This window comes from Lethenteron reissneri, chromosome 34 (genome assembly GCF_015708825.2).
Source record: "Lethenteron reissneri isolate LAM-NWPU_2019-01 chromosome 34, ASM1570882v1, whole genome shotgun sequence".
Taxonomy (NCBI): domain Eukaryota; kingdom Metazoa; phylum Chordata; class Hyperoartia; order Petromyzontiformes; family Petromyzontidae; genus Lethenteron; species Lethenteron reissneri.
This window is the reverse complement of record NC_083812.1, coordinates 5448579-5474762: the sequence shown is the minus strand read 5'-3', so window position 1 is coordinate 5474762 and position 26184 is coordinate 5448579. Positions and strand designations below refer to the sequence as shown.

Here is a 26184-nt window from a genome sequence, read left to right as displayed (position 1 = left end):
AGACATCTGGACCATCCTCTAATGTCTGTTGCCTCCTTGCTCCCCATCCATCCGTGCTACCCACCTCCTGCCCTTTATTCATGCGTAGACTCAAGACCTTCCTCTGCCTAACGTTGACATTTGAGCTCTCAATGCAAGATATAAATGCGCCCGCAGTTGTTCCTTCTGCACAGCGTCGTGAGATGCGGGCGCACGCAGATACACGCCGCCCGTCAGGACGAATTCACATGGTGCGCGTACCGCATTCTGTACACGACTGCGTACACGTGCACGCCACGCTACAGCGAGTAAGCTGCGAGCACGCCCCACAGTTCTTCTCAGGCTGTTTGTTCGGGCGCATATCAATTGTTATCGATTCTGCAGCTTGTGTTCAATCGAGCGGTCGACAAGTCATGGTTGTTCCACTGCATTGGCACGAAGCTTGTGACATGCAACGCGTAAAATATCTGCAGTTAGACACAATGGGTGTTCGATTTCGATTTAAAGCTTTCGTGACTGCAGGGATTCATCTTCTTGGTTCTTTCGGTAAAGTCACGTAGAATGGAAATAATAAAATAATAAAAATAAAACATAATAAAATGATTGTTTTATAATAAAAATAAACATAATAAAATGATTGTTTTATAATTTGTATTATTTTATTATTTCCCTTCTACGTGACTTTACCGAAAGAACCAAGAAGAAAAATGGGTGTTCGATTTAGTCGTGTAGCGTCCAGCCTCGAATGGGCGGTCAGCACTTGCTTGGTGCGGTGAGCGAATGTGAACCGCTGGGGAGACAAAGGCGGGACCCCACAGACGTGAGTCTTGTTCCACGTCGCGCCCTCGCGCGCCCCGTGGTCGACCTTAATAGGTGCTCGCAAACAGCCTGTCAGAGGCTACACGGGGTGATCGTGTGACTTTGAGTCTCGTGTTGTGCACGCGTGCCACGGACGACGCGAAGGCGATTTGAAATCAGGGCTCGTTGCATCACGTGGGACGCGTTTAACAATCATCGGGCTCGTGCAGCGTGTAGAGGCTTAATTGTCGTTGGCGCGGATGGATGGTTGGTAAGGCGTGCACAGAGAGTTGGTAAGGCGTGCACAGAGAGAGGGTGTGGGGGGCGTGCGTCGTGATGACTGGGGAGAAAGGGAGGGGGGTGAGGCAGCCTATTAACGTCGTTTCGCAAAGACGTCGTCACTTTATTATTATTAATTATTAACACCGCCACCTGTAATACAGGGAGTTTTTTGGGGGGGTGGTTAGATCGCGTAAATAATATTAACGCGATATTGGTCACGAAAGCCTACTACGTGTTAAACCGCCACCTGATTTGCGTCGTCTCAACCCCACACTTACGTATCGTCCCGTTCGTTCTCGTATCCGGCGCCTCTCAGCCTTCGCCTCCACCGCCTACACCCACTGTGAATCGCTTCGATGTGCGTCGCTTTGATATTTCCTCGCGGGGAACGCATCCCCGACGCAAACCGAGGTTTCACTGAATTGTGGACTTTATGCTGAAGCACACAACGGCGGTGATAATCTCTACACAACCTCGCCTCTCATCAGAGGTCGCAAACGGGTTTTGATTCCTTACCCCTACCCGTACCCGGCCGCACCAGGGTCGCAAACGGGTACCCATACCCGGCCGTACCCGTACCCTACCCGTACCCGGCTGGGTACGGGTAGGGTACTGGTATCGGGTACCTGATTGCGACCTCTGGGATGAAGCCATGTTGCAGGCGCGGGTGGGTTGATTCTAGGAACTTGAATTGTGAGAAGAGACAAGACGTTGGGAAATGAGTGACAAACGGTGACTCACCAGTGACTCACGGACTACCAGTACCCGTACCCGGCCGCACCAGGGTCGCAAACGGCTACCCGTACCCGGCCGCACTGCTCTCTCTCGCTCTCTCGTTGGTGATGAGACACAGATTTTTATTGTTCTTTCAAATATACGCCACATCAACATCGGATAACGATTACAAAACGACGACATTACAGTGTATGTACATTCATCCCGTCAAGTACCTATATATACGCGTCCCTAACCATCACTAGGATTATGCTATACAACCACGGCGTCCTTCAGCTCTCAAATCCTATTGTCTTAAAATTTTTTTACCATTATTTTAGGGTGGGGTGGGGGAACTTCGCATGAGTTTAATTGGAAAACAAAGTCAGATATTATTTTACCGTACGTTTTAAACTCCCCCCCCACCTCATCATCATCAGTATCATAATCAATATCGTCATCATCATCAATATCATCATTAATATCATCATCAAATTAATGGACGAACTCTGGAGATGAAAGAGTCGCTTCTGTACCGGGCAGAAATCTCCCAGCGCGAGATGCAGATAACAGGGATATATATATAGCACTTAGATCGAGACGTTGATATAGCGGAAACGAATCATCCACACGTCCTGTCACTGATTATTAGGTCCTTGTTTGCGTGGCGGGGGTTTATTGTTATTATTTTATCGTGTGTGTAGTTCGGGTTTGTTTAGTTTCCAGTCTCACTCTGGTCGAGTCACGCCCGATTCGCCACGCGCGACTTCCCCCAATACACAAACGCAGCGGCGGTGGAATTTAAGAATTAACGCGACCCCCCCCCCTCCCAGCACGGAGATATCCATGGGTGTGATCTCTCCTACCCCCACCACCACAACCACCATCACCACCACCAACCAACCAACCACTCTTCATCTTAGCCTTCCTCCAAACCGTCCCTTCGCTTCTCCATCCTCCATCCATCCATCCTCCTCGTTCTTCTGTCTTCTCTCGTGCTCTTCGTGCGTGCGTGCTCGTGGGTAGGTTGCGTGCGCACTCCGTGTACGTGTGTGTATGCTTGTATACATGTATATATTTATATATAAAAGTCCCACGGCGAAATCAGACGGGCCTCTCCATGGCGTACTGGCAGGCGCTTAACGCCGCGGGAGGCGGCTGCACGCCCGGCGGGTAGCCGAACCCGGAGTGCTGCTTCGCCTTGAGACGCAGGCTGGCCAGGCTCGAGTTGCACGTATCCCTGTACATGTACGCGGCGGCCGGAGGGCCCCCGTAGGGACACGTGGGGCCGGCCGAGCTGAGCGCGGGCCCGCTCAGGTTGTTGAGGCCCGCGCTGGGCACGCTGGGCACGGACGGTGGCACCATCCCCGTCGACATGCTCATGGTGCCCGGAGACGAGAAGACGCTCTGCGACGAGAGAGCGGCGTTCATGTTCATGGAGTTGAAGAAGGGGAAGCTCTTGGAGGAGAGCGGGTTGGAGGTGAGACTCTTGGCCGCCCAGTTGTTGTACGAGTATCCCGAGTACATGTCATCGTAGGGCTGCATGAGTCCGTTGAACTGGGGGCCGAAGCCGTTCTTGCAAAGCTCCGCATGCTGGTTCCGCTCACGTTTCCGCCACTTGGCGCGACGGTTCTTGAACCACACCTGGAGAGGGGGGGGGAGAAGGGGGTGGTATGGCAGAGGGGGGGGGGTAGCAGATTGGAGGTGAGAGGGGGGGAGGCGGCTGTTAGCAGAGGGACAGACGCGTAGGTTGCGATCCGCGAGGGTCGTGGTTTGATCGCGAATTTTTGCCGGTTCGCGGTTATCCACGCGCGCGTTCTATGATCGGGTTTCGGTGGAGGGGCTGGAGGGGTGGGAGGGGGGGGGGTTCTTCCGCGCGTTAATGTTCGACGTTTCGCACCCACGTTGCCCGGAGCTTGTTCAGTTCGTTCCTTCTTCGGTAACCGATTGAAAACTGAAGAAGGAGCAGCGGCTCCCGAGCGCGCGGTGCGAAACGTCGGACATCACGCCGAGCAGCGCGCGGCACGAAGAGCACGTACATCGGGAGGACCGTAAAAACACACGGCGCAGCCGCAACGCAGACGGTGATTACTTCGCGCACAGAGAGAGAGAGAGGAAGGGAGAGAGAGAGCAGTTGCGTAGCTGTACTGTATAACCGGGGCGTTGTCAACCTACTGCTCCTGAAGTGCTGAGTGTTTTTTTTATACCGAATTTTAACAAAAAAATGTCTTCTCGTTATTTTTGTTTGCCGACCCCTGTGCATACATATTGAGTGCGCAGGCGGTGCAACTGCACCGGGGGAGCGGGGGGGGTCAATGGGCGGAGTGGCCCCCGTAGGCACAGAGGTCCGTGCGAGTCGCTTGTGGAGCGAGCGCGCTGTGTGTGTGTGGCTTGCCGATGGTGCCCGGGCAGTGGTGGTGTAGCGGGCAACATCAGTGACGATTATCTCGACCAGGGCCTGGACTTCCCCGAGGTCGACTCAGCCTCAAATGAGTACTTGGTGCGGTAAACATCGCCACTAGGGAGACAAAGGCGGCAGGACGTGGTGCTGGCCACCCATCCATCCCCTCGTGTTGCCGTATCAGGCATTCGTAGGTGTTCGCTAACGGCACTTGCCCCAAAAGTCTGTTCAGACTACACGGGGGAGGATTTTTGTCTTTGCGGTTTGCTGATATTGCCTATACACTGCGTGCCTATACGGACGCAGATATACACAGAATTGTTGATTAAAAGTTTGTTTTGTGTGACGGGGAGAAGTAGCGTCTCGCTCTTAGGAAGGGCAATTTCTAAAAGCGTTCGCCTACTGTACAAGTATATCCGTTTTGCGATACGAAAGCATGCATGTTAATGACGAACCGAGTGAGCTTTATATTGCGTTGAATTTGTACAAATATCTGTGCACAAGATAAACGTGAAAAAACCCCAGTATTTTTAAATTACATATATTTTTTAAATATCACCTTGTTTATAATAGCTGAAATGAAAAAACTAAACTTTTTTAACTTACGTAAATATCAATTATCCCACGCGCTTACATCGTCATCATCGGGCGCGGAAAGTGTGCCGTATTTGTTAATGGATGAACGTTCGCGACATTTAAAAACGGTGACGCATCAGACGACACTACGCCTACAAAAAACGTTGTATCTGTTACGACTGCGGTGTTTTCAGGAATTATAACGCACCCCAAACGACGTGCCCGATGTTAATAGTTTAACAGATCTGGTCACGCGCGCGCACGCACGCGCGCACGTGTTACCAAAGTATAAGACGCACCGACATTTTTTGTAACACTTTAAAATTACGTGGGAAAAGTGCGTCGCACATTTGCAACAGTAGCAATGCAAATTCAAGTATACATTTGCCTGCGTGCAACTTTCATTACGGGTTTCATCCGTAGATCACAATGTGTAGAGCATTCCAGATAGTACGATAACTTACTGCTATATATAGTGCTATATATATAAAACTAACGTCAAAGCTGTGTAAATAGTCGCTTAAAGTATAAACACTGCCTCGTACTGCGCTTTCAGTGAGTGGCTAAGCGATCGTTTTAATATATAAACCGGAGATGCAGAATCGCTTTGGGGTCGGCATTTAGACCGGATCGGATTTGTAGTTTTTATCTGATAAAAGTGTTCGGGTGGGGCGTGCGTAAAGGCAACGTGAACCCTGCATCGTTACGTGAAGGAATGCCGCGTACGCTGTACAATATACCCTTACTTACGCACTACGTGTAAAGGGTTAAATGAACTCTTATTTCTTTAGAACTGCTTTTTTGTGTTTGGTCTGCTGTCTTTTCCCCGGACCTCCCGATTAGCGCGGGTTGGCTTCGTACGACACGAAAGCAGTTCAACATACACACAAATATACCTACTTACATAGATTAACAAAATAAAAAAAAGACTTGCATACAAAACGATAAGTGAATGTTTTAAGATTAGTAGGTTAACATTTACACTTACTTTATCCACGTTTCCGACGCACGTGGTACATTCCAACAATAAACACACTGCCCCGTGTCGTCGTGTACGTGGCGATGTATAAAGAAGATATTTCGTGCGTTATCCCTAGGCATACATATCAAGAGGCATGCGTGTGACATGCCTCAACACAGCGCTATGACAAAGATTCCCCGTATAGCCTTCAAAGAATGTTGGGGCAAGTGCTGTTAGCGAGCAGCACCGCAATAGACCAGAAAAGCCAACACGAGGGGTTGGGATGGTCAGCCCCACGCCCGGCCGCCTTTGTCTCCCCAGTGGCGATGTTCGCACATCGCACCAGGTACTCATTTGAGGTTGAGTCGACCCAGGGGAGGCCCAGGACAGGTTCAGATAATCGGGTCGTCGGGTTCGTAGCGCAGCGTAGCGCTAACCGCTATGCCACCGCTCCCCACACAGTGCTACATATACACACACACGCACGGGTATTTGATATCCGCACAGAACCCAAATTGCCTGGAATGCGCCAGGTCTCGTCCCATCTTGCAAGCTAAGCAGCGATTAACCTGTCCAGTGCTTGGATGGGCGATCTCCGTCCTGCGAGGATTGAGATCGTTGCGTGCATGCTAGACTAGGTAAGAGCGTGGGTCTCTATGTTTACCTAAGTAAGCGTATAAGTCTCTGTGTTAGACTAAGTAAGAGCAAGGGCCTCTGTGTTAGACGAAGTAAGAGAGTGGGTTTCTGTGTTAGACTATGTAAGAGCATGAGTCTCTATGTAAGTCTATGTAAGAGCGTGTGTATCTCTATGTAAGTCTATGTAAGAACCTGTGTATCTCTATGTAAGTCTATGTAAGAATCTGGGTATCTCTATGTAAGTCTATGCAAGAGCCTGTGTATCTCTATGCAAGTCTATGTAAGAGCCTGTGTATCTGTGTAAGTCTATGTAAGAGCCTGTGTATCTCTATGTAAGTCTATGCAAGAGCCTGGCTATCTCTGTGTAAGTCTATGTAAGAATCTGGCTATCTCTGTGTAAGTCTATGTAAGAACCTGGCTATCTGTATGTAAGTCTATGTAAGAATCTGGCTATCTCTATGTAAGTCTATGTAAGAGCCTGGCTATCTCGATGTAAGTCTATGTAAGAGCCTGGCTATCTCTATGTAAGTCTATCTAAGAGCTTGTGTATCTCTATGTAAGTCTATCTAAGAGCTTGTGTATCTCTATGTAAGTCTATGCAAGAGCCTGGCTATCTCTGTGTAAGTCTATGTAAGAATCTGGCTATCTCTGTGTAAGTCTATGTAAGAACCTGGCTATCTGTATGTAAGTCTATGTAAGAATCTGGCTATCTCTATGTAAGTCTATGTAAGAGCCTGGCTATCTCGATGTAAGTCTATGTAAGAGCCTGGCTATCTCTATGTAAGTCTATCTAAGAGCGTGTGTATCTCTATGTAAGTCTATCTAAGAGCTTGTGTATCTCTATGTAAGTCTATGTAAGAGCCTGGCTATCTGCCATCTCTACGTGAGGCTAGTGGACGTGACTCGGAAATAAGAAGCGCCGAATATAAATCCGTATAGGCGCTGCGATGGAGATCGGCATTCCGGCCAGCCGATCGACCGACCCCGTTGGGATAGCGGCTCTGCTCGGCTGGGAATAAGGAGGAGGAGGATGAGGGGCGGCGGAGGATGCCGTAGCGCGGCTGTCCCCCGGATAGTGGAGCTACGATTACGCGTCGACGCCCCGGCTACCGGGGGGCACTGTGCTCGCTGCACGTCCGCAATTACCCCCCCCCCCAGAGGGGAGCGATGCAATTTTCGTCTTACGTGCGTCATTCTTCATATACTTGGCCGCACGGCACCACCTAATTTGCCGACAGTCTGATTTATCCCGTATATACTCTCCTGCTGCTCCTCCTCCTGCTGCGTTGCGTCCACGTGCTGGAGCTGCGCGCGTGGATATCTGAAACCGGTCCCGCGCCCCCGCCCGCTACGTCGATTGTGCCTTAGACGAGCATTGTACCTAGTTCCGTGTGTGTGTGTAAAACATCGGCACTGGGAAGACAAAGGCGGCCGGGCCCTTGTGTTAGCCACCTACCCAACAAACCCCCGTGCTCGCGAAACGGCGCTTGGCCCGCCGACAGTCTGTCAAGGCTACTCAGGGGACGATCGCTGCTTTCTTCTGGGTGTGTGCGCGCGTGTCAATTCCTCACCGAACACGTTCGCTGTTGGGCTGGATGTGGCACGTGACTCGCGCGCCACAGCGAGATGTACTGTATACTCGATGTGGTGGGTCGGGTAGGAGAAATATAAATGTATGTGTAAATTTTTTTTCCGGATACGGACAGCCCTGGCCAACGTTAAACGCTGGCTCCGTGTATAATGCTGGCGCAGCTACGAACTAGATTTGTGTGCAATACAGCACGCTGTTCGGAAACTCCAACGGGGAGATACCGCGGGCACGCTTTCGCATATTGCAATAGGCGCACGGGTGAATGGTGTTACACAGCTAGCTATGCACGGCGTGGAGCGGTGGCGCAGTGGTTAGCGCACTGCGCATTGAACTCGCCGGCCTGAATTCGAATCCCGCCCACGGCTAACGCTCAGCGGCAAATACCCCATCGACAACCAAGCGTACCCAGGGTGGTGAAGTATGGTCAAACGACCCCAGCGACGGGCAACGGCGTGCGCTTGACACTAATCCAGCAGTGGACTGACAAATACAGCTTGACGTTCAGCGCACATTACAATGGGCAGCACGTGCAGATTGTATTACCGACGTTATTTATAGCGCAGCGCGAAGACCACTGCGCCACCACTCCCCCCTCGCCCCATACATCACGCGTATTTGGCTCAAATGATACTCGCGGAATGCTTAAAATGGAAAGATTAAACCCCGCATAGATGATTGGGTTTGTGTACGAGTTTATATCTCTCGGCAAATGCCTCTCTCTCTCTCTCTCAGGCTTAGTCGGTCTTAGATGACGCAATAACGTGTACGATGGGCTTAAAATAGAACCAGGACTTCTAAATATAAATATATAGCAGCTTAGAGCCCATACGGTCTGTCTGTGTGTATGTATGTATATATAGAGAGGGGAGCGGTGGTGTAGCGGTTAGCGCGCTTGCGCTACGAACCTGCCCACCCGGGTTCGATTCCCGCTCACGGCCAACACCAGTGACGATTATCTGAAACAATCCTGGGCCTCCCCCAGGTCGACTCAGCCTCAAATGAAGTACCTGGTGTGTTGTGTAAACAGCGCCACTAGGGAGACAAAGGCGGCCGGGCGTGGTGCTGGCCACCCCCCACCCCCTCGTGTGCCGTGCCGGCCTTCATAGGTGCTGCTCGCTAACAGCACTTGCCCCAATGCCAAATTTTTTACGCGCACGCCTACCGCATTACAAGACGCACCTCTGACTTCGGTTTTTACATTCAGAGGGGGGAGGGGAGTGGGGTGGGAAATGCGCGTTTCATAGTTCGGAGAGGTACGCTTGTAATTATTCTAATGATAGACAATCATTGTGTCAGTCTGCTGTTGTGTGACCATACTTCACCGGGTGGAGGTTGGGGGAGGCGTAGATGCGGTTCAGATATTGTTGGCCGTGAGCGGGAATCGAACTCGGGTGAGAGGGTTCCTAACGCAGCACGCTAACCACTGCGCCATCACTCCCCCCCCACCCCACACTACACACACACACACAACATTGTTGTGGTAGCAGTAGTCATATTCTTAGGTTTTTTTCGGTAAAGTCACCTGAAGACGGAAGCTTGTGTTGCCTCCGAAACGTCGTGGTTTTTATTTTATTTTTATTTTACTTTTATTAATTTTAAAATTTTACCTACGTGACTTTACCGAAAAAACCTAAGAATATGAATCCTTGCAGTCACGAAAGCTTCAAATCTAGTAGCAGTAGTCGTCTAGGCGCTGTGCGCCCGTGTGGCGGGGAAGCTTTCGTTGCTCGCTATCCCTCCGGGCTGTGTGCGCGAGGTCTTCTGCTGTACGTGTATCATTTGCCGGGGCCGCTTGACCCGGGTTCACAATTTGTCATCGTTTCTGTTTGTCTTACACTGAAATTACACCTCGCGCCTCTCGCTCACTCTCTCTCACTGTGTGTGCGTGTGGCTACTACACTAGCACGCACACATCTTACACTCGAGATGTATGCTCTCTTGCTCTCTCTCTATAGACCCTTAATTTATTTGTACTCTTAACGCTTTTACCCCCCCCCCCCCGCTGCGCTTTCCTCCTCCCCCGCTCGTCTCCACCGCTCAAACTCCAGACTGTCCGTAATAAAGGTTTTTTTTTTGAAGGGGAGTTGATTAGAGTCGCATGAATACAAATGTGTCGTTAACCCACCACCGCCAATTTAGTAAGGGTTGGCACGTAAACAAAACCTGCCGATTCGTTACTACCGCAGCACAACCGGCGCGTTGGAGACTAAACCCACGAGATTTCGAATTCGAGTTTTGACGTTTCGCTGGTCGTGATAACAACCAGCAGCCCCATCGGGGCGACTTGCCAGCGTCGTCAGTCGCTGCTGCGTCTTCGCCTTTCAGAATGGCGTGGATCACCGAGCAAGAAGCAATTCGCAGACGACTTAGCCATGAGTAATAGAGAATGTAGTCCTCGTGTTTAAATCGCTCGATTCTCACGAGCGAGAAAGTTAAGACTTCGTTTGGCGCTACGTGTGACAATACAGCCGAAACACGCGAGTGGGTGTTACGAGTCAATATCAACAATCGTGGATTTTTAAATAACAAAAACAATGTCTGATGATTATATATTGCTCAACGAGCAGTCCGTAGTCCTGAGCACGTCCCTACCTCTCGGACGTGAACTCCTGTCAACCAGCAACACTTTGTTTTGTATTTGAAATACTATCGCTTGATAATTCCGCAACGAATTCGAGTTCACCGTGAGCGAAGACCCTTCCGCTAGCAGTGGCGCGAGCGGGCAGTTGCAGGTCCGCGCCTTTACCTTCCACACCCACGCCGCGGTCGCCATGATCGCTACCACATTCTGGCTACCACATTCTGATGAGCTCCCCCCTCAACTCGCTTTTAAGGGATTACATATTGAATCATTGCCTCACTTGATGCAGCTAATCTGGCTGTGCCGGTCCCACCTGATGACGGAGACTTGTGTTGCCTCCGAAACGTCGTGATCTTTATTTTATTTTTATTAATTTTGATGTTTTACCTACGTGACTTTACCGAAAAAAACCTAAGAACATGATCGCGCTGTCGGCTGCATTGTCGCAACGTTCGCAATGTGGACCCCCGTACAGAGCAGTGCACCACCTTGCGTCAGACAACGACCCCCCCCCCACCTCGTTGTCCATGACGTTCAGAAGGATGTTTTATTGTTCCCGAAAGGCAACTTCCACGCGTGTTCCCGATTAAAAATTGTGGTGACAACTGTCGTCCGCGATTTTTGTAACCGCGTTACTTCCAATTGCAACCGGGAGATTCGTTTTTTGTTTGTTTGTGCAGCTCACGATACAGGACGGGCAACGCTTCGAAAGTCGGTCTATGAAGGGGGGGGGGGGGGGTGCCCATCCCCAGCGGGGAGGCGGTGTGGATGTGCATGAGGCACATGGGTAGACAGGTCCCGTGTATGATGTCTGTACCGTACGCGGGTCACTTATTGGCAGGGTGGGAAGCGTGTCACGTTTATAGATGGTGATCGCTCGTGCCGAGGTGTATGCCCGGGTTATTCACCGTCTGCTGCGTCGTGATTATCTGCAGCGCCTTTAGTCAATCCGCTACTGGCAGAAGGTCTCCCCATGCCGTGTTGGTAGTGGGAGTTGTTTGACCATACTTCGCCACGGTAGTTAGTTCGAGTTGCTGAAGGGCGTGGTGTCGAGGGGCAAAGCCACTTCAGATGCCACTCGCTACTGATGCTAGCCGTGGCTGCGAATCGAACTGGGATAGCCTGGTATCTATAGTGTGGTGCTCTAACCACTGCATCACCTCTCCACCAATCTTCTATGTATTGGGACATTTACAGATCCTGTGACGGCATTCGCAAGAGCAAGCCTTGTTGTGCCTTGTGTGTAAAGGCTGTGTCAATTTAGCTGCACATTGTACTTCGATTTTTAGTATGAAGGGCAAATGACCTTTACATCGATATGCTCTTCAGAATTTTGTAAATGTTAAATTCCCCGTGGTAGTCGATATTAAATGCGAATAACGACCAAGACGATTATTTACCCAGGAAAACCCCACTGGCATTCAAGGCTCGTTATCCAAGGAGGGCCTTGCTTCATTGGGACGTTTAGACAATTACCATGAAGTGACTTTGGCTTCATGCGGGAAGGAAACCTCGAGGCCCTGGAGACAACCCATTGCAGTACGAGGGGAAGGTGACACTCAGCACCTCCATCTCCTGGTACATCCCATAGCGCAGCGTTCTTCACTCATTTTCAAAGGTGGGTGCCACTTTCGTCGATAAGACATCACCAGTGTGTGGATCGCAACACATTTGAAACCATTAGGGTTTGACAGCTATGTGATGATGATGATGGGGACGGGGGGGTGTTGTCACGTGTTGTGTATTGTCGGGGGGGGGGGGGGGGGCAGGCTATAGGCCACCAGGGGTCGCCAGTTGCCCGCGGGCCTTGCGATGAAGACCGCCGGCACAGCGACACATCCTCAACATCTGGCCAGCGCGGGGTGGTCAACAAAGCCCAACCGCACAGGAGCTACCAGGTGGTCTCTGCACCTGATGGATTCACTGATGACCTCATCCTGCTGCACTATTTAAGACCTGAAGCAGGTGGATCGCTTCACTCTTCTAGCAAATTGTTTGATGATGCTGGATGTAATTACCGGCGAAACGTCGGACTACTCAAATTGTAAATGTTGTGGATTTATTCTCCAACACGCCGGTGTGCTGAAGCAGTAACTTATTGGCGTTTTGTTTATGTGACCACATCCCTCACTAATTGGCTGTGTCGAATGGTGGAGGGTTACGACACATTTATACTTACGCGATCTAACACAAAAACCTTTTATATTTAGAGCCCCCCCCCACCCCCGCGTTCTGCGGTGTTGCTTCATTACGAACCACTGCCGGCGTTATTAGAGAGCCCGAACTATTCACCCTGAAAACACAGCCAATGCCTCGGACCCATAAGGTCTTATATTTCCACGAGAACGACTACGACGACGATGATGATGATGAAGAGGAGGAGGAGGAGGATTATCTTGTGAGCATGTTTGGTGTAGAATGTCAAGAGAGCGGTTGTCGAGACGGAACGCCCTTCGTTACCTCCCAATTGCCGCTACGGCTTCCAGGTCCGGGGCACACACGTGGGTCAAACTTACAGACGACTGCTTCACGAATGAACTATCGGCTGTCTGAACATGTGGCCCACTCCACTGCTGGATGAGCATCTCCCTGCGCGCGCCGCGTGGGTCGCCGCGTTTGTTATTTGACCTTGCTTCAACACGCCTGTCGGTGCCGATTGGTGATGGCCGGGGGCATCGAAGTGCAGTGCAACAATGGATGTTGCTGTACTGCACGCTGCTGTCTAGCCACCACCACACAGCCCTGTATCCTACGAACAAGGGGCATTGTGGGGCGGTCGCCCATTCCAGCATTAACCAGGATCCAACCGGATTCGCTTCTGCACGCAATTTGCTCATGAGCGCATGTACTGTAGGTGTACTGCTGTTATTGTATGTACTGTATGTTTAACTTCTTTCGCACTGTACAGAGCCAACAGTGTTGATCGGAGGTGCGGGGGAAGGACAACAAACTAAAGAAATACGTTTTCAATCGAGATTTAAAAGTGCAAAGCTCCAGTGCCTTCCAAGGAAGAGCGTTCCAGACGGCCGCAGAAGCGCATCTGAAAGCGCGCGATGCGGTGATCCGTCTTTGTTGGATGGTTAGCAGCCAAAAGCCGCTGCGCGTGGTGGTTTATGTTCCTTGACGAGACGAGCAAGGTGCCCGTGGTCCCTTTGTGGCAAGGACATCTGTGCGTGTGCACCAAGAGTGCGACCACACATCGACTCTCTGCCGTGCAGTGGCACCTTAAAGACTCCGTGGCGGTATTCACAAGAGCAGTCGGGTGATCGCGCGTACATGCGCGACATCTCACAATCGAAATGTTTAACCTTAGGGGGCGTCTAAAACCTAACAGATATATATAGTACAATGTTTACTTAGGGAGGGGTTGTTAAAATTTTAGGTGATGAATCTCAATCAACGGGCGCTCTACGTGGTTAAATAGAAGGGGCAATTCATCGCTCTACGTGCACAGATGAATAGACCGAGCGCTCGTGCGCGGGTTGATTTACGCGTGGAGCAGCTTATTTGGAGATAGAGACGGGGGGTGGTGGTGGTGGTGGGGCGGGAGGTCACAGAGCGAACCTCGTTTCAAGACCGCCAATAAACAAAGTGCAAACAAACACCACGAAACGGGGCGACGATAAGTGTTCTGCATGGCGACCCGACTCCCTGTGCCCGTGGGTGGCCAGCAGAGTCAACTAGAGCGCCCACCGCCCCATCAGTCAAGGCGGTGGTGGTGGTGGTGGCGGTGGTGGTGGAGGTTGTGGTGGCGGTGGTGGTGGTTGGTGGAGGTGGTGGAGGAGGTGGTGGTGGAGGTGGTGGTAGTGGTGGAAGAGGTGGTGGTGGTGGTGACGGTGGTGGTGGTGGTGGCGGTGGTGCAGGTGGTGGCGGCGGTGGTGGTGGTGGCGGTGGTGGAGGTGGTGGTGGTGGAGGCGGTGGTGGTGGAGGAGGTGGTGGTGGTTGGTGGAGGTGGTGGAGGTGGTGGTGGCGGTGGTGCAGGTGGTGGTGGCGGTGGTGGTGGTCGTGGTGGTGGTGGTGGTTGGTGGAGGTGGTGGAGGTGGTGGTGGTGGTAGTGGTGGTAGTTGAGGGTTAAAAGCGGTGGGGGGGGAGAGACACTGCCATGCAGAGCAGGTAGGGGTAGCGGTGAGCGGCGCTGCGCTACGAACCCGGCGACCCGAGTTCAGAATCAGGATATGTATTTTATACCGGCCAACACCAGGTGAAGATCATATCTGAACCGGTCCTGGGCCTCCTCTAGGTCGACTCGGCCGCAAATGAGTACCCCGGTGCGGTGTGTATACATCGCTGCGATCCTAGTTCGATTCCCGCTCATGGCCAGTAACGGTGGATAACATCTGAACCCTGGGTTCACATCGACACTAGGGGAGACAAAGGCGGCCGGGCGCTGTGTTGGCCACCCACCCTCTCTCGTTTGCCGTGCCGGCCTTCATAGGTGCTCGCTAACAGCACTTGCCCCGCCAGTCTGTCACGGTTATACGGTGGATCTTTGTCTGTGTACTTGTGTACGGCTGTTGTAGGTGCAGAGCAGCAATGACCTTTTCAAATTCAAGTGATCCAACCAAGATAACCGCGCGAGAAGCAGCGGAGTGCATCACCGCTGCGATGTCTCCTTTGTTTTTACGGGTCGGGCATTGCGTCGTTTGTTATTGGCTGCACGGTCTGTTCTGTGTGGAGGGCGAGGTGGGGGATAGAGACGCTGGCTTGGGGGGAAAAGGGGCACTCGTTTGACATAGGTCACGGCGTGCGTGGCGTGCGGATAGCTGTAGGGAGAGGCAGTGCATCAAAGAGGTTGTTGATGGTATTTTTTTTAGTTTTACCACGGGCGCAAGAATAAACGAAAAAAACAACCAAACGGCCAGCGACAAACAGCGGCCGTGGGTAGGCTTCATCGGTAAGGGTTCGTACGCTTGTTGGATCGAGCAAGGTTATTGTTGTTGTCTGTTGTTGTAAGAGCTTGTAAGTGAATGGTGAGAGAGATGATGATGATGATGGGAGTGGAATTCCAAAGTGCAGCGGTGGGAGGGAAGAAAGGGCTTCAGTGTGGTGCTTAAGAGCTCTCCCCTCTGTTTACATCCACGCATGTTGAACTTATTTTTCACCGTACGTAGCCAACCGTGCTAATCGGAGGTGCGAGTGAAGGACAAGAAACTGCACGCGCAAATCGGTTCTAAACAAATGAGTTTCCAGTCGAGATATAAAAGTGCGCAGCTCCAGGTGGCTTCCTAACAATCGAAAGGGAGGAATGTTCCAGACGGCCGCAGACGCGCATCTGAAAGCGCCGCGCGATGCGGCGACCACCACCTTTGTTCGACGGATCGCAGCCAAAAGCTGCTACTGCTGCTACTGCTGCTGCTACTGCTGTTGCTGCTGCTGCTGCTACTGCTGCTGCTACTGCTGCTGCTGCTGCAGCTGCTACTGCTGCTACTGCTGCTGCTGCTGCTGCTACTGCTGCTGCTACTGCTGCTGCTACTGCTGCTACTACTGCTGCTACTGCTGCTACTGCTGCTGCTGCTACTGCTGCTGCTGCTACTGCTGCTGCTACTGCTGCTGCTGCTACTGCTGCTACTGCTGCTGCTACTGCTGCTGCTACTGCTGCTACTGCTGCTGCTACTGCTGCTGCTACTGCTGCTGCTACTGCTGCTGCTACTGCTGCTACTGCTGCTGCTACTGCTGCTGCTGCGAGGATGAGTGGAGTTGGCGTGATGATGCTTTATGCTCCTTGACGAGATCACTCCGCCCGCAAGAATATCGATGCATTAATTTATTTTGAGATTCATCTTCTTGGTTCTTTCGGTAAAGTCACGTAGAAGGGAAATAATAAAATAATAAAAATAAAACATAATAAAATAATTCTCACGACGTTTCGGCCACAACGCAAGCAGCCGTCCTCAGGTGAAGAACATTCAGACGCTGTCTTCCCGACAGACCTGTTCTTCACCTAAGGACGGCTGCTTGCGTTGTGGCCGAAGCGTCGTGAGAATTATTTTATTATGTTTTATTTGTATTATTTTATTATTTCCCTTCTACGTGACTTTACCGAAAGAACCAAGAAGATGAATCCCTGCAGTCACGAAAGCTTTAAATCGAAATTATTGAGAGATATTTGACCGAATTTAAATGGCTTTTGCATTGCGAGGACGCCTATGCATAGACGCACGTCGCTTAGCTCGCCGAAGATGCGTAAGGATACGGACACACGGGCATGCACTCGTGTAGCCGAGCGTACACTCACAGCGCGCGTTGTTACGTGCACATAATTACTCTACTGTGTGTCTGTGTATATATGTAGTGTATAGATATCGTGTATATATAGTGTATATCGCACATATATAAAGCTACCACACACACAGCCCTATACAGTTGAATATGAGCGATTACATTTGTCTATTCTGTATAGTATATTTTACACATATATGTATAAAACACGCAAAAAATCGCCACCTTTTAGTCGTTGACAATGCAGCTCTAACAGGGAATACACACACAGCAGGCTAAAGGTTATGGACAACGACCCATCTGAACTCACCTTCTTCGGGGCCATTTGCCTGAAACGTTGGCCTGCGACAGTACACAGACACAAGCTGCATGCCCGGCTCTGTTACCCACGTGTCGCTAAAGGCGGCGTCGATGCTCGATGGCGCTATCAAAGCAGACGAGACTCACACGACTCGAGACAAAGACCCCCACCCCACCCCCACGCGTCTCCTACACACCTCCCGTGTGGGGTTAAAGTCGGTGCGCTTCTTGACCCGAGGTACAAGCACGCACCCCCTGTAGGGGTTGCGAGATACGGGCAGATTTTTTTTTTTTAGAAAGTCAATTCATCGAAAGAGATAATTTAGCGTGGGCACGTGAGTTGTTACAATTTTGTTTCATCAACATTTTTACTTTTAAAATGTACGAATGAGAACTAAATGGGGTTGCAGGGCTGCAGTAAAGGGTTAAGAACCACTGGGTTAAAGGGCACAGAGCGGGCTAAACGAGCGATGTTTCTGGGGGGGGGGGGAGGGAGCGGTGACTGATGTATTGCGGCCACAGTACTCTGTGAGATTGCCTGGTGGCAGCGTGAAATCTGGCTGTCGCCTGATGAAGCTGGTCGTAATCACTGGCGAAACGTCGTACTCGGATTGTAAATGTTGTGGCTTGGCTCTCCAACACACAACCGTTGTGCTGTACTAGTGACGAATTGGCCACGTTCTGTTTGCGTGACAACCCTTACTAGTTGGCTGTGTCGGGTGGTGGCAGGTTTAACGACACATTTATATATTTACGTGATCTAACCCACAAAAAAAACCTCTATTACACTGTAACTATTGTCCATAATAGAAGTTTGTTTTGGGTTCGATCGCGTAAATGTGTCGTTAAACCCCGCCACCACCCGACACAGCCAATTAGTAAGCATTTGTCACATCCGCTTAGCTCGTTAACCACATCCGCTTACGTAGTGTGCGAAACAAGTTCAACATACAGTGACATACGTAAGCATATTTATACATATTATCTTTAATCTATCAACCATCTCTAGTGGTAACGACAACCTCTTCTTGGTTCTTTCGGTAAAGTCACGTAGAAGGGAAGTAATAAAATAATACAAATAAAACATAATAAAATAATTCTCACGACGTTTCGGCCACAACGCAAGCAGCCGTCCTCAGGTGAAGAAACAGGTCCGTCGAGAAGACAGCGGACCTGTTTCTTCACCTGAGGACGGCTGCTTGTGAGAATTATTATTATTTTATTTTTATTATTTTATTATTTCCCTTCTACGTGATTTTACCGAAAGAACCAAGAAGATGAATCCCTGCAGTCACGAAAGTTTCAAATCGAAATGGTAACGACAAGTTGACCAGCACGTGTCTTGGTCCACCGTTCGGTGGGGGGGGTTGGGATTTGGGGGGGGGCGCGGGGGGCTTGGGGGGGAGGCCGCGAGGGGGAGGGGGGTGGGGGTGGTGGTGGGTGCGCGAGTCGCCGCGTGAACTGACCCGGACGCGCGCCTCGGTGAGGTTGGTCCACACCGCGATCTCCTCCCGCGTGGACATGTCCGGGTAGCGGTTGCGCTGGAAGGTCGCCTCCAGCTCCTGCAGCTGCTGCGACGTGAAGTGCGTCCGCTGCCGCCGCTGCCGCTTCTTCTTGGACGGATCCTCGCCCCCCGCCTCGTCCGCCTTGCCCGCCTGCGCCTTCTCCGTCTCTGCCGAGAGACGGACGGGACGGGGTCACGAGACGCGGCGAGTCGCAAGCGAGCATTGAGTTGACCCCCAGCCGCTCTGGAACGCAGAGTCGCGTCGATCGCTTTGGAAATGACGACGCGGTGTCAGGCCTGTTGCGGAACTGGCTCGGGCTCCAAGGATCGATGAATCAAATCGATCGGTGTGCGTGCGTTACGCGGAGAGTCGCGTGCAGCCAGTTGCCCGGTTATAGTTTGCAAGCTAGATCCGCGTTGCAAGAACAACAACAACAACAATGCGTACGGAGGGAACAGGTAACGCCGGAGACAGAAAGCGTCAGATGTGCGGGCAACACAAGTGCTTAAAATAAAAACACTTAAATAATATAAACACTTAATAATATAAACAGGAATGCGGCAGATAACTGGAAAGTAAAACTACAACTGTAAACTAAACTGTTTTAGTATTTTACCAGGTAAGGCCCACTGAGCTTTATAGCTCTTTTTCAGAAGCTACCTGGCCACAAATTATAGTTCAACGAAGTGGCTTAGCATCACGTGCAAATGTATAGCAGCCAAATACTTGAAACGCGCGATGTTGATTCCAAATATACAGCAGCAGGCGTCAGGGTCGAGATCGAACCTCCGAACCGCCTGCATACCAGGCAAGGTAGTTAACATCTCCTAGCCACCGTGATGATGATGAGACAGAGATGCAAGCTCCAAATGCACATCAAGCGTCAGGGTCGAGATCGAACCCACGACCTCGTGCGTACCAGGCGAGGTAGTTAACATCTGCTAGCCACCGTGATGATGATGAGTGATTAAAGCAAACTCCAAATGCACAGCAGGCGTCAGGGTCGAGATCGAACCCACGACCTCCTGTGTACCAGGCGAGGTAGTTAACATCTGCTAGCCACCGTGATGATGATGAGTGATTAAAGCAAACTCCAAATGCACAGCAGGTGTCAGGGTCGAGATCGAACCCACGACCTCCTGTGTACCAGGCGAGGTAGTTAGCATCTGCTAGCCACCATGATGATGATGATGAGTGATTAAAGCAAACTCCAGCAGACTGATCGCCGTGGCGAACCGCCGCTCATCGACGGTTCCACCTCGGCTGCTCCTGCCCAGCGGCTTGGTGCAGGCTCTTGCAGACGAGTTAACATAATGATATATAACATAGCTATATATACAAAAAATACACGTGCTTCAAAAACATGTTAACACTTACATGGGACTATCGTTTTTATTGTAAAAAAGAACGGATAATGCACTGTAACGTGATAACAAATTTACGTGAATAGCTTAAAAAATCTTCACTTGTTCACCATCATTGTCAACACGTGGCCTGGAATCTTCTCCAGGTGGTCTCCAGAGGCCGGAGCCACATGTCTCGTGGTGTTGTTGCAAATTCTCAGAAGCGTTAACATTTGTTTTGAAGCACCCTGTTAATCGTTGCGATACAAGGCAACGATTCACCCTTATAGCGCCTGTACACGCGTAGACACAGACATCGATTCAATAGCACCTGTACACGCGTAGACACAGACATCGATTCAATAGCACCTGTATACGTGTAGACACAGACATCGATTCAATAGCACCTGTACACGCGTTGACACAGACATCGATTCAATAGCACCTGTATACGTGTAGACACAGACAACGATTCAATAGCACCTGTATACGCGTAGACACAGACATCGATTCAATAGCACCTGTACACGTGTAGACACAGACATCGATTCAATAGCACCTGTACACGCGTAGACACAGACAACGATTCAATAGCACCTGTACACGTGTAGACACAGACATCGATTCAATAGCACCTGTACACGTGTAGACACAGACATCGATTCAATAGCACCTGTACACGCGTAGACACAGACAACGACGCCCGACCCTTCACCAATGTAGCCATAACAGACTTTTGGGGCACTGACACACATACACGTAGTACAGAGACACAAAAAAGACCAAGATCCCCTGATAGCCTGAACAGACTGTTGGGGCAAGTGCTGTTAGCGAGCACCTATGAAAACCGGAACGGTACACGAGGGGGTGGGTTGCCAGCAACCACGCCCGACCGCCTTTGTCTCCCCAGTGTCGATGTTTACACATTGCACCAGGTATTCATTTGAGGCTGAGGCGACCTAGGGGAGGCCCGGGACCGGTTCAGATAATCGTCACTGGTGTTGGCCGTGAGCGGGATACGAACCCGGGTCGCCGGGTTAATAGCGCAGCGTAGCGCTAACCGCTACACTACCGCACGCACACACATATATATACGTACACAGCTATATACTTAGTTACACGTGCACATCCATACAAAGACAAAGGTCCCACGTGTAGACTTTAACAGCTGGGACAAGTGCTGTTAGCGCTCGTCAATTCGGGTCTGCACGAAGCGATGCTGTGGCCTGACACTCCACCCGGCCGTCTTTGTATGCCCAAGTGCTGCCGATGTCTATTGTTTTCGTTTAAACACAGCACCAGATTTTACTGGCCGCTAATTGTGAGCCGTGATCGGGAATCGAACCCAGCTCGCCGGGTTCCTAGTGCAATGCGCTAACCACGCACATATACACACATATATATATACAATACATGTTTTATTTTTCTTCTTGGTTCTTTCGGTAAAGTCACGTAGAAGGGAAGTAATAAAATAATAAAAACAAAACATAATAAAATAATACTTTATTTTATATTATAATGTTTTATTTTTATTATTTTATTTTTTCCCTTCTACGTGACTTTACCGAAAGAACCAAGAAGATGAATCCCTGCAGTCAAGAAAGCGTTAAATCGAAACGTTTTATTTTGTTTAAACTTTACCAGGTAAGGCCCACTGAGCTATGTAGCTCTTTTCCAGAAGCGACGTGGCTATCACAAATGATAGCTCAACCAAGTGGCTTATCACGTGGCCATGTATAGCTGCCAAATACTCTAAACGCGCGTTCATTCTATATTTGGAGGTAAAACCCGGAGGAGCCGGAGAAAAATTCCACGCGACCACGGGGAGAATATGCGTCAGAGTCGGGATCGAACCCACGACCTCCTGTATACCGGGCGAGGTAGTTAACATCTCGCCACACGTACACACAGACGTGCACCCATACACCGAGCGCACATAATTGAATGTACATTACATTAACTGCCGGCTCAATAATTATACACACGGTGTGAGAAAATTACATCAATTAAGGGCAATGCAATTTACCGTCGTAAAATGATACACATTCATTATACATCGTTCGTCTATTGAAGGCAATGATTTAATCTATCATTTTGTTGTATAAACCCCCATTTAGCATTACAGTATTACGATTATACTTACACTATTATATATAAAAACCCATGACCTATATAGTCGTAAGCTCTGTGATTGACGGGTCGTCATTAGGACGTTTAAATATCTCGCAGGGGCAATTTACCCGCGTCGGCGCAATGCTATTAATCAATTCACGTGTGCCGCCTTTGAGTTGTTTCTCTAACGAGATGTCAGTCATATTCTCCAGGGACTGAAGAGGTTCCGGGTACGTGGAGCGAAACGTCGGACATCACGCGTAAGCAACACGGGGAACAACTCTGCGAGAGATGCACAGCATTGGGTCCGTAGACCTCCACATGCACATGTACCCGTCGGTGTGGTACAGCGTTTACAATGTGATATCCCCCGTGTAGCCGTAACAGACTTGTGGGGCAAGCGCTGAACGGGACACGAGAGGGGTGGATGGCCAGCACCAGAGAGGCCGTTCTCTCCCGAGTGGCGATGTACTGTGTACATGTCGAGCAGGTAGTCAATTGAAGCTGAGTCGGTCAAGGGGGGGGGGGGGGGGGGGCTCAGGACCGGTTTTGATAATCACTGCCGTTGAACGTGAGCGGGAATCGAACTCGGCTCGGCCGGGTTCGTGGGAGCAGTGCGCTATCCACTGGGCAACTCCACCACCCGCTTCCCCCAGAACATATAATGTAAAAAACGCGACTCACCTTACTGCCCGGGTGTGGTAATCGTTACCATTACATTATATGGAGTGATAAAACAGAAACCCATTCTGCGCACGAGTAGAGACCGCGCACCGCACTTGTAAACTAAACGAATTAATGCGTTTTTATTTTATTTTAATGCATGGCCCACTGAGCTACAAAGCTCGTTTTCAGAAGCGACCTCACCGCGAATGAAAGCTCAACGAAGTGGCTTTCATCACGCGGACATTTAGAGCAGCCAAAGACTCCAAACGGCGCGTTTATTCTAAATGTGGAGGTTCCCGGCGAAAAACTCACGCGACCACGGAGAGAGAGAGAGAGACGCAAACCCCACGACCTCCTGTATACCAGGCGAGGGCGTTAACATCTCGCTAGCACAGAGCAATAGAGGAGAGCAATAGCCCTGAACGATTTAACACCCCCACCCCCCGCCTTCCCACCCCCCTGCCCGCGTCCTGACAGCGGTTATTGATAACCGCCCGTCCGAAAGCGAACTCCGAGGAGTCGCGTTATGACCGCCGATCTGTAGCGAAATCAAAAGGGGAAATCGGAGATGTTAAAACTGTAAGAGAGAAAGAGAGAGAGAGCACCCCCCCCTCCCTCCCGTAGCGCGCTCTTCCCAGGGCGCTCGCTGCTGGAGTCGTTTAGCGGTGATTGATGCGCTGGGCCGTAAATCGAGTCCCGAGCGGAGGTCCCCGCGTGGACGCGCAACAGCGGGAGGGGAATCTCGCCCAGCTGGTCGCTCCGATCACCGATCAATGACGACCACCCTCCCTCCCACCCCCACACATGGGAGGGTGGTCGTCATTGATAACGAAATGCAAAAGTTAACCTTGGGGCGTATTTACACTCGAACTGCGTCTTTGCACACAACGCACGCGCGCGCGCGCAATTCGCGTTGGGCGTGATGGGGGCGGTGTTGGCGTGCCTCTGCCACGACCCGAGTTCGATGTTGCCGCTCACGGCCACCTCCGATTAGCACGGTTGGCTACGTACGGTGCGAAAGAAGTTCAACATACATGCGGACATACAACTCCGGTGGCGATTTTCTCAGCCGGTCCTGGGCCTCCCCTTTGTTGTTTTTCTCAACCTCGAATTTGCTACGTGGTGCGGTGTATCAGCGTCGCCGCTGGGGAGACAAAGGCGGCCGGGCGTGGTGCCGGCCACCCACCCCCCCCCTCGTGTGCCGTGCCGACCTTCATAGGTGCTACTCGCTAACAGCACTCGCCCCAACAGTCTGTTACAGGCTACGCGGGTGGATCTTTGAAGGTATAGAAACACGCGCTCCGAACACCCGAACACATTCAAACTCTTTGGTTCTTTCGCTAAAGTCACGTAGTTAGAAATAAAATAAAACAAATTACGACGTTTCGATCGTCATCAGGCACAGGTCTCGTGTTGCGATCGAAACGTCGTGATTTATTTTATTTTATTTCTACCCACGTGACTTTACCGAAAGAACCAAAGAGTATGGATTTCCCGCAGTCACGAAAGCTTCAAATCAACAGCGAACACATTCGTCGTGAACATACGTGCGCGGCCTTGGAGGTGGGAGTGTTTTTAACGTCGCTAATTAAAACGCGTGCGTGTGTGCTGTGGCTGGTCGTGCATCTTCACAGCGGCAGGCGAGTGCATGCCGGTGAAGACGGCGTGCTACGACTGCTGTTTACGTGCCCGTAATTGTTTAGCGATTTACGCCGGTAGCTATGGCTGCCCGTGTCTGTTGCACTGCCGCATGTGCCCACGCAGATAGCCACGTGCGTTGAGCCGAGCTCTAAACGCCGCAATGTGCAACGCGGGCGCGTAACACGCTTCGAGCGCGCAATGCGTACCACATCCTGCCAAGCGAATTCATCGCGACAACGCAGGTCCGTGTGTGGTTCATATCGGGGGGGGATACGTGTAGCGTTCAATTTGATGTTGTATACCGCTCCGTAATGTATGTGCCGTGCAGAAGGAGCATTCCCCGAAACGTCGCCTGTTTATATATTGTTGTTCATTTTCACGGCCGCACTGTGTTATTGACGAATGAGTTGAATTTTAGTTTTATATATATGTGATAGACATTTTACATTGCGCGCCGCTGTGGAAAAATGTTATACGGCCTCTTGCCAATAACATCAGGCAAGCTAGGAAACAATTAGTTAAACAGGACACACACTTAAATTTCGATTTAAAGCTTTCGTGACTGCAGGGATTCATCTTCTTGGTTCTTTCGGAAAAGTCACGTAGAAGGGAAGTAATACAATAATAAAAATAAAAATAATAAAATAATATATGATTACTTCCCTTCTACGTGACTTTACCGAAAGAACCAAGAAGAGGACACACTGCTGATGAGACTCAGAAAAGTCAAAACCTGCGTTGGTTCACAGGACTTATACATAGGCTGGTGAACCGAAACGTTAGTTCATGTTATCGTCACCAGGTGAAATGTGGGCGTCGATTTAAATTGCTATGTCGTCGTAATCATCTGTCCTTAACACAACTCTGCATGGGTAAAGCTGTAATTAATAACATACACACATCTAATTGTATCTATATTGCTGAAATCTATATCTTCCTCGACTGCTCAGCCAAAGTTTCCATCCCGCATATCGCCCAGTGAACAGGTGACACATGTACAGTAACAGGTGACACACGCACAGTGAACAGGTGACACACACACAGTGAACAGGTGACACACGCACAGTGAACAGTTGACACACGCACAATGAACAGGTGACACACACACAGTGAACAGGTAACACACGCATAGTGAACAGGTGACACACGCACAGTCAACAGGTGACACACGCACAGTGAACAGGTGACACACGCACAGTGAACAGGTGACACACGCAGAGTGAACAGGTGACACACACACAGTGAACAGGTGACACACACACAGTGAACAGGTGACACACGCACAGTGAACAGGTGACACACACACAGTGAACAGGTGACACACGCACAGTGAACAGGTAACACACGCACAGTGAACAGGTGACACACGCACAGTGAACAGGTGACACAAACACAGTGAACAGGTGACACACGCACAGTGAACAGGTAACACACGCACAGTGAACAGGTGACACACGCAGAGTGAACAGGTGACACACGCACAGTAAACAGGTGACACACACACAGTGAACAGGTGACACACGCACAGTGAACAGGTGACACACGCACAGTGAACAGGTGACACACGCACAGTAAACAGGTGACACACGCACAGTGAACAGGTGACACACACAGTGAACAGGTGACACACGCACAGTGAACAGGTGACACACGCACAGTGAACAGGTGACACACGCACAGTGAACAGGTGACACACGCACAGTGAACAGGTGACACGCGCACAGTGAACAGGTGACACACGCACAGTGAACAGGTGACACACGCACAGTGAACAGGTGACACACGCACAGTGAACAGGTGACACACGCACGGTAAACAGGTGACACACGCACAGTGAACAGGTGACACACGCACAGTGAACAGGTGACACACGCACAGT

At 50.6% G+C, this 26184-nt stretch overlaps 1 protein-coding gene across 2 annotated transcripts in view; it reads right to left on the bottom strand.

The window, feature by feature from the left end:
• Nucleotides 1-2468: 2468 nt before the first annotated feature.
• Nucleotides 2469-26184, bottom strand: part of LOC133350584 (pituitary homeobox 2-like) — a 65785-nt gene continuing 42069 nt past the window's right edge. For both annotated transcript variants that reach the window (XM_061565073.1, XM_061565072.1), the window contains 2 exons: nt 18505-18710; nt 2469-3417 (listed from right to left, as the gene is read on the bottom strand). In XM_061565073.1, coding sequence (XP_061421057.1) covers nt 2878-3417; nt 18505-18710 — 746 coding nt within the window. In that variant the 3' untranslated portion in view covers nt 2469-2877. The remainder of the gene's footprint in view (nt 3418-18504; nt 18711-26184) is intronic.